Source organism: Alnus glutinosa, chromosome 8 (assembly GCF_958979055.1).
Source record: "Alnus glutinosa chromosome 8, dhAlnGlut1.1, whole genome shotgun sequence".
NCBI classification, from domain to species: Eukaryota; Viridiplantae; Streptophyta; class Magnoliopsida; order Fagales; family Betulaceae; genus Alnus; species Alnus glutinosa.
Genome location: NC_084893.1, coordinates 27,757,174 through 27,776,331, shown reverse-complemented (window position 1 = coordinate 27,776,331; position 19,158 = coordinate 27,757,174). Strand labels below are relative to the sequence as shown.

Here is a 19,158-nt window from a genome sequence, read left to right as displayed (position 1 = left end):
AAATCGAGAATGCATCTAAGAATTGTCACCGTCAATGTACCCTATACTTCCCCCACCCGCAAAGTCATCCCTGACCAGACATTCCCGGCCGGTGTATATTAGGCCACCAACCAACTGTTAATCAAGCAACAAGTGTACGGCCAAAAGGATCCTTGAGCCAATAAAAACATCAACGAAAAAACATTGATGAAACGGTCAAGTGGGTGGGGTTGTGGGTATCCGATCCAACCGTTATTTTTCACGACGTGGTAACAATGCATGGGCGCCTGGGCCCTCTACTTCTCTCTTTTCCGCAAAAGTCTAAACCCACTCTCTATAACACAGTCTATAAAATCCCCTGCTCGAACCTTAACCGAAAAGTCTCTCTCCCTCCATCAAGCTCTGCTTAATTCTCTCAGAATCTGAGCATGGCGACTCTCAGATTCTCCTATTTCCTCTTGCTTCTCTCAGTACTATCAGCCTTCGCAGGTATTTCCTTTTTTTACTCTCTTTATTTCTCTTAATTTCTCGAACCCAACTGTGCGTATTTGTATGTATTATTTGTAACTAATGGTTCTTTTGATTGCAGAGGATGGGTCCATCGGAATAAACTACGGTCGGATCGCTAACAACCTACCGGAGCCATCAAAAGTGGTGCAGCTTCTAAAAGCACAGGGGCTGAACCGAGTCAAGCTGTACGACACCAGCTCAGAGGTGCTCACCGCGCTGGCAAACTCGGACATAAGCGTCACTGTTGCGCTACCCAACGAGCTCCTCTCCTCCACCGCTGCTGACCAATCGGTAGCCGACAAGTGGGTCGAAGCCAACATCTCTAAGTTCTACCCCGCCACCAAAATCGAAGCCATTGCCGTGGGAAACGAGGTCTTCGCTGACCCCAACAACACGACCAAGTTCCTCGTACCGGCCATGAAAAACATCCATGCCTCGCTCGTCAAGTACAAGCTTGACTCCGCCATCAAAATCTCGTCGCCTGTAGCTCTCAGTGCGCTCCAATCCTCGTACCCATCTTCTTCCGGGTCTTTCAAAGCCGAACTAGTTGAGCCCGTTATCAAGCCCATGCTGGACCTCCTGCGTCAAACCGAGTCGTACTTCATGGTCAACGTGTACCCATTCTTCGCATACACTGCAAACTCGGACCAGATCTCCCTGGACTACACTTTGTTTAAGCAGAACTCTGGTGTGGTGGATTCGGGTAACGGGTTACGTTACAACAACTTGTTCGATGCCCAACTCGACGCCGTTTTCGCTGCTCTTTCAGCTCTCAAATACAACGACGTTAAAATAGTGGTTACTGAGACTGGCTGGCCCTCAGTCGGCGATACCAATGAAATCGGTGCAAGCCAGGCCAATGCGGCGTCGTATAACGGTAACTTGGTGAGCAGAGTGCTCACTGGTGGTGGGACCCCTTTGAGACCTCAGGAACCACTTAACGTTTTTCTATTTGCTTTGTTCAACGAGAATCAAAAATCAGGTCCCACCTCAGAGAGGAATTACGGGCTGTTTTACCCCAGTGAGCAGAAGGTGTATGATATACCACTGACAGAAGCGGAGCTTGGGAGTAGCCAGTCAACGCCTTCCAACGGGAGCAAGAGCCAGCAGGTTCCGGCCACAGGCGACATGTCGGAGACGTCGGTGCCGTCAGGTCAGACGTGGTGCGTGGCCAATGGGAACGTTGGGGAGGAGAAATTGCAGGCTGCGCTTGATTACGCTTGCGGTGAGGGAGGGGCTGATTGCCGTCCGATTCAGACGGATGCCACGTGTTACAATCCTGATACGATAGTGGCCCACGCTTCGTACGCTTTTAATAGCTATTACCAGAAGAATTCTCGTGGGGCTGGCTCTTGTGACTTTGGTGGTGCGGCTTATGTGGTCACTCAACCGCCTAGTACGTATTCTCTCGAACACATCTAATTCTTTTTACTTTAATATTTTAAATTTAGTAACAATTTTATATTAAATTAGCGACCTTTTTGTTGTTTTGTATATTTAAAATTATTAGAACTTAATGTGAACATTTTTTTATTTGCATAATTATTAATTTTAAATCAAAATCATGAAAGATACATATTAAAATTTTGTATATAAAACAGAATAAATAACACACTTAAGACATGCCATATAAATTGGTGTGAACAAGTATAATAAATGAGTGTGAAGAATATTATTATTTTATAAGATTTAAATTCAATTCAGGTCCAGTTTCAACAGAAATTAAACTTCGTGTTATTTAATTTGTATCATGTTAATCCTCAGTCCCAACAGATTCTATTGAATTAAAGCGTAGCTCATACATTCATGAATGTGATTTTCTTAAGCCAAAATGATTAATCTTTATAAATTGAGCTAGGAAGAGATGAAGTTTTGCATGATTTGAAAGAATTATTGTGAAGATCGACAATGCAACCTTATCTTATCTGTAGGCTATATGTATGACTTGTGGGCCTAGCTACTAGCTAGTGCTGGTATTTCAAATTGCTTTGGTGTTTTTTCTCCCATATTCGTTGACAATTTTGCTCTGCTTTTCGATTTTCATCTCTTTACTCAACCCTCCATTTGACGTTTTTTTTGTGGCTAAAAAGTGGGTTTTTTAATGTGCAGGATTTGGGACCTGCAAATTCCCTACAGGGTACTGAGGGGATGATCGATCAAGGAGTTTGGTGAAGTGTAGCTTTGCATTTGTTGAGCTAATCTTTATTTTTTTTCTCTGCTAGCTTTAGGCCAATATTGGTGGAGGGAATTGTTTTATTTCTTTGTATTTATGCTTTATAATATGGTAAGTTGGTGTACTAGTTATCAGTTGCTTCCCTATTTTGTCTATATATATATATATATATATATATATATATGTATGTAAGTATGAGGTATTTGCTTATTTTTAATTTGCATTTGTTTATGCCGATAGATTAGACAAAATATGAGTTGGAATGAAAAGACCTTTTTTTGTCTTTTCATTGATTACTTATCCTTCTTCTCTCTCTCTCTCTCTCTCTCTCTCTCTCTCTCTCTTCTCTCTTTGGGTTCCTGTTGATTATGTTTATTTTATAATTTTTCTTTGAGAAATAGTTCCTTCGATGCATGAACCATGATGATCATGAGTTTTAATCTGTTTCTAATTACAGCACCCCTGGAAGAACTCGATAAGTGTAATAAAAACCCACAATAATCAACATCCCATTAACTTTTGTTGGCAACAATAACAAAAGCAAAATCGATATCAAGGGTCGATTAATGCAAATAGAAACGTTTAATCATCACTTAAAACAAAAAGGTTCTAGTGAGAGCGAATTACTACTCTATTGGAAAAGATGGTAAACAAAGAGAGATAAAATAATACTTACACCCTCAAACTACTATTTTAAATTGTAATTAATGTTTTCTTACCAATCTATGAAGCCCTTTCACTTAGCCTTTACCCTTACAATTTTTCGTTAATTTGTCACTTTTGATCCCTCCATTAAAATTTTACAAAAAATCCGCATAGATAGGATAATTGAAAGGGCTTAGTAGATTGGTTGAGTACTTGAGTGCATTGCAACTTTTTTAAATTCAGGAAAACATTACAAATTGAGTACTAATTTGAATGAGTAAATGTAGTTTTCCCATAATAAGAAAAAAGAAAAGAAAGAAAAGGTATATATACCCTCTTAAACTACCACCCAATTGTCAATATGCTACTCAAATTACCAGCTAGGGCTGAGCATGGGGCAAGGGGGGCGGGGATGCCCCTTTTTTGTCCCCGCACCCCGTGAAAATCCCCATGCACCTGCACGGGGCGGGTGGGGATGGGGTGGGCTTGAGGGGCGGGGATCCCCGCGGGTATGCAGGGATCCCCACGGGTGTAGAACGCCTAAACAAAAAAATTAAAAAAAAAAAAAAAAAAAAAATGGGTGCAGGAAGAAAAAGAAAAGAAAATATATGAGAGGGGGGGTGATTATGTGAAGAAGAAGAATGGTGCAGGAAGAAGAAGAAAAATCTGGAAGAAAAAGAAAAAGAAAGTATATGAGAGGGGGGGCTGTGAATTTGTGAAGAAGAAGAGAAAAATAAGGAAGAAGAGAAGAAGAATGGTGCATGAAGAAGAAGAAAAATCTGGAAGAAAAAGAAAAAGAAAATATATGAGAGGGGGGCTGTGAATCTATGAAGAAGAAGAGAAAAATAAGGAAGAAGAGAAGAAGAATGGTGCAGGAAGAAGAAGAAAAATCTGGAAGAAAAAGAAAAAGAAAATATATGAGAGTGGGGTTGTGAATCTGTGAAAAAGAAGAGAAAAAGAAGGAAGAAGAGAATAAGAAGAATCTAAAAGAAAAGGAAAATATATGAGGGGGGGGGGGGGGCGCGGGGAGCGGCGGGGCGGGGCGGGGATCCGGGGAAAAAAAAGATTAAACCCGCACCCCGCCCCGTACGGGTTGGTTAAAATCCAACTCGTACCCGTAAAAAAAAAATCAAAAACCGCAATTTTAGGGGCGGGGCGGGGCGGGGGGTGCGGGTTTGCGGGTTTTTGCTCACCCCTATTACCAGCTATGTCAATGTCCCCCAATGACAAAAATATCCTTCATAAAATTATATAAAAACAAAAATTATTTTTTTAAAAAAAAAAAGAAAAAAAAAAAGAAAAAAATTAAAACCAATGTTTTTTTTTTTTTTTTAAGATTTTGTTTTATATAATTTTTAGTTTGGGCCACCCCCTTGGATTTTCATTTTTCTTTTTCTTTTTCTTTTTCTTTTTTAAAAAATTGTTTTTTAAGAAAAAAAAAATCATTTTTTCTTTCAATCTTTCAATTTTTTTAATATTTAATTTTAAAAAAAAAAATTGTTTTTTTTCTTCCGAATTTATAAGTATATATTTAAAATGAAGTTGAATTTTTTTTAATAGCCTAATCAGCCCAAATACCTAAAGCGACTAATACCAAAGAGAGTAGGATTTTAAAACCATTAAGCATTTGCATTCATACAGTCCACTTGGGAGCAACGAAATGGGCTAAAATCATGAAGTAGATTTAAAAGACAAATCCTAGACGACAAGAGATCGAAGAGAGTCCAAGCCCTGTTGCGAAAATCAATGACAGCTTTCGAAACCAGGATTCTAACAATGGGCCTCTATAATAATAAACTGTCAAAGCCCAATGTGAAATTAACCCCCCTTACTATAATGTTATGATTCTAGGAGCAAGCAATGTGATATATTTAAAGATTCCCACCAATATAAGAATGCAGTTGGAATATTACTTATTTAGCCTATGTGGTTTGCACTTATACCAAATTCATCCTTACGTACTAAAGGTATTTTAAACCTCTTTAAAGTAAGTTATTTGTCCAAAATAGTCAAATTAACATAATTTATCTTTTATTAAGACATTAAATTTTAAAGAGCAAGACCTTCATCCATTGGAAGTAATGTGATACTGTCCAGCTCTTAAATTAATTATTGTTTTTTCGAAAAAAATTAAAAATTTAAAAATCAATGAGTATTATAATTGTCACATAAGCCCAATAAAATGAATATAAGATAATAATATAATATATAGCATTACTCAATATTAAATTAAGCCATTTAAGATGGTTTCAACTGTCAAGTTGGTGTGTGTCAAAGAGGTAACTCAATCAGCTAAGGACCAGGCCTCAAGAAGTAGAGGTCATTAATTTGAATCTCCCCTCTCTCTCTTGTGTGAATTTGTCAAAGAGAAAAGAATACACAGGCTTCGAAGGGTCAAAACTTCTACACAAGTAGAGATAAAATCTACTCACAATTTTCATTGGCTAATAGAGCCTTATTCTTCTTCTTCTTGAGGCCTTTTCTTTTTCTTTTTCTTTTTTTTTTTTTTTTTTTTTGGCTCTCTTCCATTTTGGGGCCTTAAGCAATGGCCTCAATGGCGTACTATTGAGCCGGCCTTGCTTTGTCCACTCATATAAGCTTATATACCTTGATGTTTATTATTTTTTAGAGTTTTCTATTAATTTTGCAATGAGAATATCTTTAGTATTTAAAAATGTAAAAGTTAATTACCTTCTTAATGCTATAAATATAGCTTGAATCCTTGTAATTGACTCTTGATATGAATATGAGCGCATGTATGTGTATATGTTTACGCTAAAACATACATATAAATTTGAGATTAGATTATTTAACATTTTAGATAAGGTGATAAGGTTATAAGATATAATAAAAATATATTCCATTTTAAGATTTAAAAGGAAAAGTATATATGGTTTATAACAAATATAAGGTTGGTAATGTTAACTATTTTTATGCATTTATAAATAAAAATTAATTTTTCTAATAATTAAACTTGAATAATGAAATTTTAATAACAAATAAGAAACTAATGATTAGTATAGATTTAAGAAAAATATAAACAATGGTGATATATTTTTACTTTATATAAGAAATAAATAAATAAATGAAGCAATTCGTGAACTAGTTCGCGCTCATTTTAAAAATAAATAAACTGAATTTAAACAAACCGACTATGTAGCTCGATGATATACTCGGCCGAATTACAACAACGCTATTAGGGAGTATGCAACTATGCATGGGTGCTTAATTATTTTTAACCAGCCAACACTAATAGGAATAAAAATGTCAAATAGAATGTACACGTAATATAATGAACATGCGAACAAATGCAAAATATATTGATAATGACTTTGCTCTTTAATTTCCTTACTTTTATTTGCCAAACCACCCGTCGAAAATGACCGGTGACGACATTGGTTTCCCAACTTTCCCTGTCACCATCCCCGGTTCAACTAAGTTGAGCTGGCCGGAGAAAAGTTGGTCAGTTTTAAAGTAAGGATAGATTTGTTTTGACATTTTTTTTTTTTTTTTGGACAAAATTAATTTGGGTAAACATGCATAAAGCCTTTTTATTTAAGGGTTAAACACTTTTTTTTAGCACTTGAGTTTTAAAAGTTTTAATTTTTAGCCTTTCAATTTCAATTTGTATCACAGATAATACCTTAATTTTAAAAAATGGTCGAATTAATACCTAGGTTAAATTATCCGTTCAAAAATTAACGGCTTGCCATATGTCAATCATTGAGTATTGACACTTGTTGTAGTATAAAAAAAAATATTGAAAAAAATTAATTAAAAACTTAAAAAAAAAAACAAAAAACAAAAAGAAAAGCGCTGGGTAATGGGGATCCGATCCAACCGTACGTTATTTTTCACGACGTGGTAACAATGCATGGGCGACCAGGCCCTCTACTTTTCTCTTTTCCGCAAAAGTCTAAACCCACTCTCTATAAGACAGTCTATAAAATCAGAATCCCTCTCCTATCTTACCAAATGTCTCTCTCCCTCAATCACCCTTTGCCTAATTCTCTGATAATCTGAGCATGGCGACTCTCAGATTCTACTACTTCCTCTTGCTTCTCTCAGTACTCTCAGCCTTCGCAGGTATTTCCTTTTTTTACTCTCTTTATTTCTCTTTCTCGATCGAACCCAACTGTGCATGTTTGTATGTATTATTTGTAACTAATGGTTCTTTTGATTTCAGAGGCTGGTTCGATCGGAATAAACTACTGTCGGATCGCTAACAACCTACCGGAGCCATCAAAAGTGGTGCAGCTTCTAAAAGCACAGGGGCTCAACCGAGTCAAGCTGTACGACACCAGCTCAGAGGTGCTCACCGCGCTGGCAAACTCGGACATAAGCGTCACTGTTGCGCTACCCAACGAGTTCCTCTCCTCCACCGCTGCTGACCAATCGGTCGCCGACAAGTGGGTCGACGCCAACATCTCTAAGTTCTACCCCGCCACCAAAATCGAAGCCATTGCCGTGGGAAACGAGGTCTTCGCTGACCCCAACAACACGACCAAGTTCCTCGTACCCGCCATGAAAAACATCCATGCCTCACTCGTCAAGTACAAGCTTGACTCCGCCATCAAAATCTCGTCGCCTGTAGCTCTCAGTGCGCTCCAATCCTCGTACCCATCTTCTTTCGGGTCTTTCAAAGCCGAACTAGTTGAGCCCGTTATCAAGCCCATGCTGGACCTCCTGCGCCAAACCGGGTCGTACTTCATGGTCAACGTGTACCCATTCTTCGCATACACTGCAAACTCGGACCAGATCTCCCTGGACTACACTTTGTTTAAGCAAAACTCTGGTGTGGTGGATTCGGGTAACGGGTTACGTTACAACAACTTGTTCGATGCCCAACTCGACGCCGTTTTCGCTGCTCTTTCAGCCCTCAGATACGACGACGTTAAAATAGTGGTCACAGAGACTGGCTGGCCCTCGGTCGGCGATACCAATGAAATCGGTGCAAGCCAGGCCAATGCGGCGTCGTATAACGGTAACTTGGTGCGCAGGGTGCTCACCGGTGGTGTGACCCCTTTGAGACCTCAGGACCCACTTAACGTTTTTCTATTTGCTTTGTTCAACGAGAATCAAAAATCGGGTCTCACCTCAGAGAGGAATTACGGGCTGTTTTACCCCAGTGAGCAGAAGGTGTATGACATACCACTGACAAAAGCGGAGATTGGGAGTAGCCAGTCAACGCCGGTAAACGTGAGCAAGAGCCAGCAGGTTCCGGCCACAGGCGACATGTCGGAGACGTCGGTGCCGTCGGGTCAGGCGTGGTGCGTGGCCAATGAGAACGTTGGGGAGGAGAAGTTGCAGACTGCGCTCGATTACGCTTGCGGTGAGGGAGGGGTCGATTGCCGTCCTATTCAGCCGGATTCCACGTGTTACAATCCTGATACAATAGTGGCCCACGCTTCGTACGCTTTTAATAGCTATTACCAGAAGAATTCTCGTGGGGCTGGCTCTTGTGACTTTGGTGGTGCGGCTTATGTGGTCACTCAACCTCCTAGTACGTATTCTCTCGATCACATCTAATTCATTTTTACTTTAATATTTTTAATTTAGTATCAATTTTATATTAAATTAGCGACCTTTTTGTTATTTTGTATATTTAAAATTATTTGAACTTAATGTGGACATTTTTTTATTTGCATATTTATTAATTTTAATTCAAAATCATGAAAGATACGTATTGAAATTTTGTTTATAAAACAAAGGAGAAGTTGCAGGCTGCGCTTGATTACGCTTGCGGTGAGGGAGGGGCTGATTCATTTCCAGATGGTCGCGGACTAGTACCGCCTTCTAGCCCGGATCCTTGCACAAACATCCCCAAACTTGATAATGGGCAGTGCAATTAACAAATAAACAAAATCAAGCTTTATTTCTTTGTATTTATGCTTTATAATATGGTAAGTTGGTGTACTAGTTATCAGTTGCTTCCCTATTTTGTCTATATATATATATGTATGTAAGTATGAGGTATTTGCTTATTTTTAATTTGCATTTGTTTATGCCGGTAGATTAGACTAAATATAAGTTGGAATGAAAAGACCTTTTTTTGTCTTTTCATTGATTACTTATCCTTCTTCTCTCTCTCTCTCTCTCTCTTCTCTCTTTGGGTTCCTTTTGATTATGTTTATTTTTTATAATTTTTCTTTGAGAAATAGTTCCTTCGATGCATGAACCATGATGATCATGAGTTTTAATCTGTTTCTAATTACAGCACCACTGGAAGAACTCGATAAGTGTAATAAAAACCCACAATAATCAACATCCCATTAACTTTTGTTGGCAACAATAACAAAAGCAAAATCGAAATCAAGGGTCGATTAATGCAAATAGAAACGTTTAATCATCACTTAAAACAAAAAGGTTCTAGTGAAAACGAATTACTACTCTCTTGGAGAAGATGGTAAACAAAGAGAGATAAAATAATACTTACACCCTCAAACTACTATTTTAAATTGAAATTAATGTTTTCTTACCAATCTATGAAGCCCTTTTTCTTAGCCTTTACCCTTACAATTTTTCGTTAATTTGTCACTTTTGATTCCTCCATTAAAATTTTACAAAAAATCCGCATAGATAGGATAATCGAAAGGGCTTAGTAGATTGGTTGAGTACTTGAGTGCATTGTAACTTTTTTAAATTCAGGAAAACATTACAAATTGAGTACTAATTTGAGGGAGTAAATGTAGTTTTCCCAAGAATAAGAATAAGAATAAGAAAAAGAAAAAGAAAAAGAAAAAAAAAAAAGGTATACATACCCTCTTAAACTACCACCCAATTGTCAATATGCTTCTCAAATTACCAGCTATGTCAATGTCACCCCTTAAATTACCAAATAATGTCAATGTCCCCCAATGACAAAAATATCCTTCATAAAATTATAAATATTCTTAAAATTATATAAAAACAAAAATTATTTTTTAAAAAAAATTAAAAAGAAAAGAAAAGAAAAGAAAAAAGAAAAAAAAAATTAAAACCAATGTTTTTCATTTTTTTTTTTTTTAAGATTTTGTTTTATATAATTTTTAGTTTGGGCCACCCCCTTGGATTTTCATTTTTCTTTTTCTTTTTCTTTTTTAAAAAAAATTGTTTTTTAAGAAAAAAAAAATCATTTTTTCTTTCAATCTTTCAATTTTTTTTAATTTTCGATTTAAAAAAAAATTGTTTTTTTTTCGAATTTATAAGGATATATTTAAAATGAAGTTGAATTTTTTTTAATAGCCTAATCAGCCCAAATACCTAAAGCGACTAAGACCAAACAGAGTAGGCTTTTAAAACCATTAAGAGTTTGCATTCATACAGTCCACTTGGTAGCAAAGAAATGGGCTAAAATCATGAAGTAGCCGTGAAAGTAGACGACAGGAGAGCGAAGAGAGTCCAAGCCCTGTTGCGAAAATCAATGACAGCTTTCTAAACCAGGATTCTAACAATGGGCCTCTATAATAATAAACTGTCAAAGCCCAATGTGAAATTAACCCCCCTTACTATAATGTTATGATTCTAGGAGCAAAAAGCAATGTGATATATTTAAAGATTCCCAGCAATATACGAATGCAGTTGAAATATTACTTATTTAGACAATGTGGTTTGCTCTTATACCAAATTCATCCTTAGGTACTAAAGGTATTTTAAACATCTTTAAAGTAAGTTATTTGTCCAAAATAGTCAAATTAACATAATTTATCTTTTATTAAGACATTAAATTTTAAAGAGCAAGACCTTCATCCATTGGAAGTAATGTGATACTGTCCAGCTCTTAAATTAATTATTGTTTTTTCGAAAAAAATTAAAAATTTAAAAATCAATGAGTATTATGATTGTCACATAAGCCCAATAAAATGAACGTAAGATAATAACATAATATATATCATTATTCAATATTAAATTACGCCACTTAAGATGGTTTTAACTGTCATGTTGGTATGTGTCTAAGAGGTAGTTCAACAGAGGTCACTAGTTTGAATCTCCCTTCTCCCTCTTGTGTGGATACGTAAAAAAAAAAAAAAAAAAACTTGTCAAGTTACCCATGTTAACAGTATCTTGGTGTTGGGATAACTCAAGAGCTCGATATTTACTCACAAATTAATACAATATAAACTTATAGTTAATTGTGTGAACGGAATTCTTTTTGGACAAATTTGTTTTCTAAATTGTGTTTCGGAAAATATTCTTCTAACACACAAAGCCTATTAAATTGATGCGTCCAAAATGCATGTAAAAAAATCAAATATTCTATTAAAAATGCCCATTTAAATCATATACATTATGCTCCAACTCATTTAGTAACCAAACAAACTTTATTTATTTCGTTTTATTTTTATTTGAAAAGGAAGAAACTCAATAATCAATATTTCTTTTACCAAAAACTCCATGTGGAGCCATTTGCGATTGCGACTATTGTCTATAATAATAGTGCGTTGGGTCTGGCAGCGTGTCGACTGACGATAGGAGGAAAATTTAAAATTCAGAGGAATGAGATTAATCATTTTACGTCGAAACAAAACGGAGCATGAATCTCGTCCCTCTGATTTTAATTTTTGTTAGGAGCAAACAATGTGAAATATTTAAGAGTCCCAGCAATATACGAATGCATTTGGAAATTGGGTTTAAAATTTGGAAATATTACTTGTTTAGTATATGTGGTTTGCACTTATACCAAATTGCTTCTTAGGTACAAAAAATAATTTAAAGATCTTTAAAGTAAGCTATTTGTCTAAAATGGTCCATGCCATCGGCCATTTGAAAAAAAAATAAAAAACTGTTAATACTTAGATTCACGCCTCAATCAATTGCCAACTATCACGGAGAATAACTAATGAGTCAGCTTGTTGTAAAAATATAAGTTTATCCCGAATTATTATTATTTTTTTAGAAAAAGAAAAATAAAAGAAAAGCCATGATGTATTGCGTAAAGAGGGTGATCATCTTTGAGTAGATCTTGCTGTATTAGGTATTAATCATTTTTTTCAAATAAAGACAAACATTGTTTGCATTGAACCTGAAGCAATCCATCTCCATTTCTTCACGACAAATTCCTATCCTTTTTCTTTTTCTTTTTCCCTTTTTGGACCGACTATATAACCAAGAATTGATTGGCCAAGGCCTCGCACAAGCTTTAGGGCCAGAGATTATCCCCCCCAAAAGTACCAACAAAAAAGGATTAACTATATATGCTCACATCTTTTCTTCCAAATTAATATAATTTATCTTTTATTACGACATTAAATTTTAAAGAGCAAGACCTTCATCCATTGGGAATAATGTGACACTTTTCATCAGTTCTTAGATTAATAATTATTATTATTATTTTTAATAATAAAAAAAAATTGATAGGTATTGTCACATAAGCACAATAAAATGAATGTAAAATAAGAACGCAATATATATCATTATTCAATATTAAATTATGCCACTTAAGATGTTTTCAACTGTTAAAGTTGGTATATATCCAGAGTTGCATTCCCAAGCCAGGGCCGAGTTGGTGGGTTATCGGGAAGGCCAGGAAAGACTGAAGCAAGCGACTACGTCTCATTTCCCTCCATTACTTGGGAGGACACGACCTCCAGTAGGTTGGCTAAAAACAAACTAGGATGCAGCAATAGATGAGAGGTTGTGGCAGATGGGGATTGGGGTAGTGGTGCGGGATGAACGAGGAGGTTTTGTGGCAGCCATGTCAAAAGTCATTCCGTTTATCTCTGATTCTACCTCGGCTGAAGCTGTAGCTGCATGAAAAAAAAAAAAAAAAGGGGTCAAGTTGGCATATTACCCACATTATTGGTATATGGGTGTTGGATAACTCAAGAGCTCGATATTTACTCACAAATTAATACAATATAAACTCATAGTTAATTGTGTGAACGGAATTCTTTTCGGACAACTTTCTTCTCTAAATTGTGTTGGAAAAAAATCTTTCAAACACATCATATTAAATAATTTAAATTAATGTACGTGTTCAAAATACATGTGAGAAAATCACATATTCTATTAAAAATGCACATTTGCATCATATGAATTATGCTCCAACTCAGTTAGTAACAAAACTTTATTTTATTTCGTTTTATTTTTCTTTAGAAGGGAAGAAAAACGTTATTAATTTTTTTTATTATTATATAGAAAGAAATAAAGAAATATTGGGTTACCAAAAAACTCCGTGTGGAGCCATTTGCGATTGCGACTATTTGTATTTGTCTGTAATAATAGTGCGCTGCGTCTGGCAGCATGTTGACGAGAGGGAGAATCGTGCGCAGCACTTTCACTCTCAAATCGCAATAACCAACCAAAAAAAAAAAAAAGTGGGAAAAAGGCGTCCGTGTGCATGGGTTCGCTGCGTTTCCCGGAGGTGGCGTGCGCGTTTCGCAAGAAAAGGGACAGCCGTGTCGGTGAGCTACGGGGGGGTACCATGCGTGACATTTAAGAAACTTCGTCCTCCACTCTCATTACTTGGCACTGGCACTACTAATCTGTTGCCGCCCCCATCTATTTAATGCTACGCTCTCACCCCCCATTAGCCACGAGCAGCCTTAATCATGCTGAATTTGATTATAAATATGCGTGGGTTTTTGTTATCTATTAATATTTGATTAAAATGTTACGTAAAAGGATTTGAAATTGAGTCCCACATCGACCCATTGAAAATGAAAAGATTGTATCATGTAAGTGTCAACTTCTCTTTCCGCACATTTTATCCATAGCATGAAGCATAATCAATCATGGGCCTAGCTTATTGATACCTTTCGAAAATCCAATATGTATATATTTATTTCTTTTTTTCCGAAACAAAAATTCCCCTCCTAAAAGTCAATAGAATTGGATGCATGGCAAATTCCCTAACTCCCCGTTGGGCAGGTCCCTTCAAAGTAGTTGGAAAGGCTCCGCACATAAGCTCTTATGGGGTTTCTAGAAGAGCGTGCGAGCCTTGTAAGTCTCGATATGACCCAGAAGGTCCTTTGGGGGGAGTGGATCGGAAACTCCATGACTTTAGCTGTGAAGGGGAGATTCGTCCTATAAACGCCCCAAACAATTACTCCTAATTTAGACTAATATTGGGCCACGCTACGGTCCCTTTACTATTTGGACTTTGAGTATATCTGAAAAATTTGTATTGCTATGATATCATGAAAGAAAACAGAATAGCTAGGATGGAAAACTTAAAGAGAAAATAGTAGAAATAATAGAAAAGAGACAAGAGAATTTTACATAAGAGAGAGAAAGCGGAAGAATATAATGGACTACATTGTGCTTCTTTATTGCTTGATCTTGTTTGATCTTACTTGATCGTTTACAATACAAAAATTCCTATTTATAGGGTTTAGAGTGAGTACAAATATGATAATCAAATCCTCATCAAATATGGTAATCACCATGATTTGATTACAATTAATCCCTTAAATAGAGAATATTACAATATCAACCAAATATGGAATATATGGAAAATATACTATATTTTTCATATATTCTAACTCTTTATATCTTCTAACATCTCCCTTCAAACTCAATGTGGAAGATTCTGGAAGCTTGAGTTTGCAATAAATGCTTCTTCTTCTTTTGGAGATGACAACGATCGACGACAGTCTATGACGATGAGTGGAGGAAGTCAGCGACGGTAAAGATGAGCCTTAAATATCAATGGGCCAACTATGGGCTAAAGAGAGCATGTGTTTTAGAAAATACCTCAAATGCCAAAAGAAAGAGAAAGATAGAGCCATCTATGGGCCAAAGAAAATGAGACAACTATGGACTGAAGAGGGCATAGGTTTTAGAGAATACTTCAAATGCCAAAAGAAAGAGAAAGATTGGGCTATCTATGAGCCAAAGAAAATAAGCAAATTATGAGCCGAAAAAGGCATGATATCACTTCACAAATGCCAAAATAAAATGGGTCAACTATGGGCCAAAGAAAGTGAGTCAACTATGGGTTGAAATTGGCATGAGTTTTAAAGAATACCTCAAATGCCAAAAGAAAGGGAAAGATGGGTCAATGACCAAAATAATGAGCCAACAAATGGCCAGAATAATATGGGCAACTTAGCCTCTTTTGATTTTTATTTTTTTTTTCCTCTTTTTATTTATTTATTTTTTTTTTTTTTGAGCTAGTATTCAATTTAAGATTAGTACTAAACTTTCTCTCGATTTAGGGGGGGGGGGGGGGGGGGGCTCAAAATTGTAAAACAGTTATAAGGAAGGTAGACATATGGATAATGGAATGTAGAGAAATCGTATAAAAATGAATTCTCATATTAACACGGCATGTTGAGAAATCTAAAGGGGTTGAGAAATTTGTGATTGGTTTAATGTAAACTGCTGTGTGGAAGTTGCTTAATTCCTCTCGGAATTTTTAGAAACAAATTCAGAGATGAGCAGAATGCATATTGTATTTAGTTTGTAAACTACTTGCTGGAGTGGCCAACGCTCTTTTTGCCGGTGCAGACGGGTCATAAGTTCAACCATTATTATCACGGTCATTCGCATCTATAAAAGTTCACCCTCTCTAACAAAAAAAATTCTAATTTTGGTGATAAGTGACTTAAGGTGTGTTTATTATTGTAATTTTATAGACAAAAAGTACGATTTTAAACTAAATCGTAGAAAATGAATCGTTTAAAATTGAGTTTTTAAAAAATTACGATTTTAGAGACGCTGAAAATCTATTTTTTCAAATTGTAAATATTTGAATTTTTTTTTTTAAAAAAAAATTTTAAATTTTAAATAATAAATTATAATTTTAAAAGTCAAGCTTCGCAATTTTCTTTTAAAATTACAAACTCAAACAAGACTTAAACAATGAAAATTATGGCTAGCAATTTTGACAAGATCCGACAACCCAACACAAACACGATACGAAATTAGCTGGTTTGGGTCATAAACGGGTCGACCCATTTAGCTCAATCTAACGGGTCGTGTCACTGGTTACCCGTGGGTGACCCGCCAGACACGATTAAGTTTTTTTTTTTAAGGAAATGGGAATATGGGATTATTACTAATTTGCTATTTATTATTAGCCGAAAACACACAAAAAAATAAAAACCCTAACTTCGTTACTTCTTTTCTTTTTTTCCTTCAGCAATCAGTGCTGCCCCCTCTTCTTCTTCTTCCTCCTGCTGGACGGTTGGACCCGCTCGACACACTCTTTCTCTGCTCTCCGCTTGGAGCCGCTCTTCCCGTCTCTCTGCTGCGCCGCCAACGTTGCTCTGCCGCTCTCTCTCTCTATCTCTTCCGCCGATGTTGCATCCAGTACTGCCGGTATGTTAATCTTCTTCTTCTTCTTCTTCTTCTTCTTCTTCTTTTTTTTTTTTTTTTTTTTTTTCTGAGCAGTTTAATCATATTTTTTTTAGTTAATTCGTTTCTGTGTTAATTAACTGTTTGATCCCTAACTCTTGCAAAATGCTTTTTGCTGGTAGGTGGAATTCTGCTGTTCTACGAGTGGTTTCCAACTTTCCCGTTCATTATTTGTAACCTCTTGTTTGTTGTTTGCCTATCTAATTAGTTGTCATTCAACTCTTTTCCTTCCTTGCAAAATGGTAGTTCAGTGAACTAGAAATTTTTCTTTCTTTTTATGCCATGAATGATGAAATTGCAGTTGATTTAAGTCTTATAAGTCTAAACGGATTGTGTTGGGTGACTTATAAAATTGTCTTATCGCGTTTAGAGCCACAACTCATTAACATAGACGGGCCGTATTTGAATATAACTTAAAACGACTCACAAGTCTTCACAAGTCATAAACGTTTTGCCATCCCATTGAAAATAAAAGATTTGCCCCATGAATAATTAATAGAAAAAGAAGAGAAAGGGAAAGAAAAACCCCCGCCCAACTGTCCTTTGCCAACTCCTATCTTCTTCCAAAGCTGGCAACCGTGCCTGTTTCGATAATGACATGGCGTGGCCTTACTGGTTAACTGGGAAGCCTATCCTGACCACACCTTGACACGCGCCAGACTCATCAATGTGGCCCCACATGGCACCCACCTCCCGCCCGTTCAATCCGCAATGCCGTATACCAACGCCACCTTCGTTGCTTTCCACGCCACCAAAAAAAAATTATCAAAACGACAAACGCACCCAAATACTAGTCAAGGACCAATTTCTTAAATATTAGAAAAACAGTCCCATCATCACACGTGTCGGTTTTCTATTAATTGACGCCGTCTAAAAGGAACCGCAGCCTCGAGTCACGAGGTTTGGTCAGAGAGAGGACCGGTCCATAGATCCTGCGCATTGTCCCAACCAACCAGCCGGTAAAAGCTTAGTGGGTAACCGGGAGATGCCGGTGAAGAATGAAGCTCTGGGCGGCAAAGTCTGCGAGTCTGTGACTATGACTAACAGGTGGGTCCACGGCTTTGAGAAATGGGAGTGTTTTTAAATTAGGGTTAGGGCAGGAGCGGTAATTTAGATCTCGTCAGATATAAAAATTATATATATATATCAATTTTAATGTGATTTATTTAACTGAATAGGTCAAATTCTTTAATTTTAATACAGTAATTTTGTTTTAGATAAATGTCAAATTCGTGAATTATATAAAAGGTCGGGTCGGGTCGGACAAAGAGTGGGTTATGTGAGTTGTCTGTGGCTGGGTCAGTGAGGGTAATTTCAGATTTCTGGAGATCTCGAAGGAACTGTGGCTGCTGGGTCCAGGAGTGGTGGGGGGCCCACGCGCAGCATGGTCAAGGAGATCTGGGATTGCTTTGAGGGGCATCGGAGGTGGGGATTCAAGACATTTGTGTCCTGTAGCCTGTAGGTGTCTATTTTTTTATCTGGTCCATGATTTTTAGACCAGCACTGTCCTCAGTCAATGAAGGAGGGAAAAAAGAGCAAGTTTTTTTTTTTTTAATCAAATTCTTAAATTTATTTTTTAAAAATATATTTTCATTAAATATATTTTGAAATCGTTAAACCAAACATCTTTATTTGCTTCAAAATTTGCGTATTAAATTATAGTTGAATTCAAATTTCAAAAAATCGAACACCTAAACGTGTCATAAAAAAAGATTAACATGTTCCGATTTTCTTTAAACAATAATTAGAATTGAAACACACTAAGTGGAGAATGCCAAAATAGTTTTTGAGAATAATTAGCTTATAGACCTAGGTATGGTTTTAATTGTTTTGAGTAAAAAATAATAATTACTATCATAGGATTTAGTTATGACTAAGATTGCTTAGTGCTGTTTTGCTAAACTTTTCTCATTAACCTAAAATCAGATCTATTTGGTATGATAATTAGATCCCAATTGGGTTGAATTTTGGCTCCTTTTGAACTGTAGACAACCTTAGCTGTCAATGAGCTCATATAATATTTTATTCTTGATGGATCATTGGATCATACCATCCATTTGTATTTTCCTGATAATAGGCTTAATTATTAGATGCTCACAATTTGGAATTTGGATGACAAGTGGGCTGCAGATGCCCTCAAACTTGCTTGGTGCCTAACCTTAAATTCTTGTACACGAGGTCCTCGTATATTGATATACGTGGCCCAATGACACCTTATATTTTAATAGTTAGAGTGACGTATGTATACCTAATAAATTTACCGTTAACATTTTAATAGTTGACGTGACATGTCACATGAACCGTTTACGAAGAATTTGTAGTATCCGTAGTAACATTAAGGACGTTGATAATTGCAATTATGAATTTCCGCGGTAATTAATTAAATTTACTTTTTTACTGCATTTATCCAGGTAAAACCTAATTATATTGGGTCCCAATCTCTAAAACGTGGTTCGCATATGTCATGATTAGGAGGTGCAATCCCCCCTAAAATTCTTCTCGTCTAAAGTGGTTCAACCCTAAAGCAAGCATTTCAGTCACTCTTTGAAGAAATATATTATCACACAGCTGTA

General features: G+C 36.4%; 2 protein-coding genes across 2 annotated transcripts; both read left to right on the top strand.

The window, feature by feature from the left end:
• The first annotated feature begins 308 nt into the window (after positions 1–308).
• LOC133874959 (glucan endo-1,3-beta-glucosidase 12-like) lies at positions 309–2,793 on the top strand. Its single transcript, XM_062312914.1, has 3 exons — positions 309–468; positions 569–1,885; positions 2,599–2,793. The coding sequence occupies exons 1-3, from the start codon at positions 408–410 to the stop codon at positions 2,631–2,633; spliced, it is 1,413 nt and encodes a 470-aa protein (XP_062168898.1). The 5' UTR covers positions 309–407; the 3' UTR covers positions 2,634–2,793.
• Positions 2,794–7,260: 4,467 nt separating this feature from the next.
• LOC133876018 (glucan endo-1,3-beta-glucosidase 12-like) lies at positions 7,261–8,851 on the top strand. Its single transcript, XM_062314321.1, has 2 exons — positions 7,261–7,393; positions 7,494–8,851. Exons 1-2 carry the CDS (start codon positions 7,333–7,335, stop codon positions 8,834–8,836), a joined length of 1,404 nt encoding a protein of 467 aa, XP_062170305.1. The 5' UTR covers positions 7,261–7,332; the 3' UTR covers positions 8,837–8,851.
• The last annotated feature ends 10,307 nt before the right edge of the window (positions 8,852–19,158 follow it).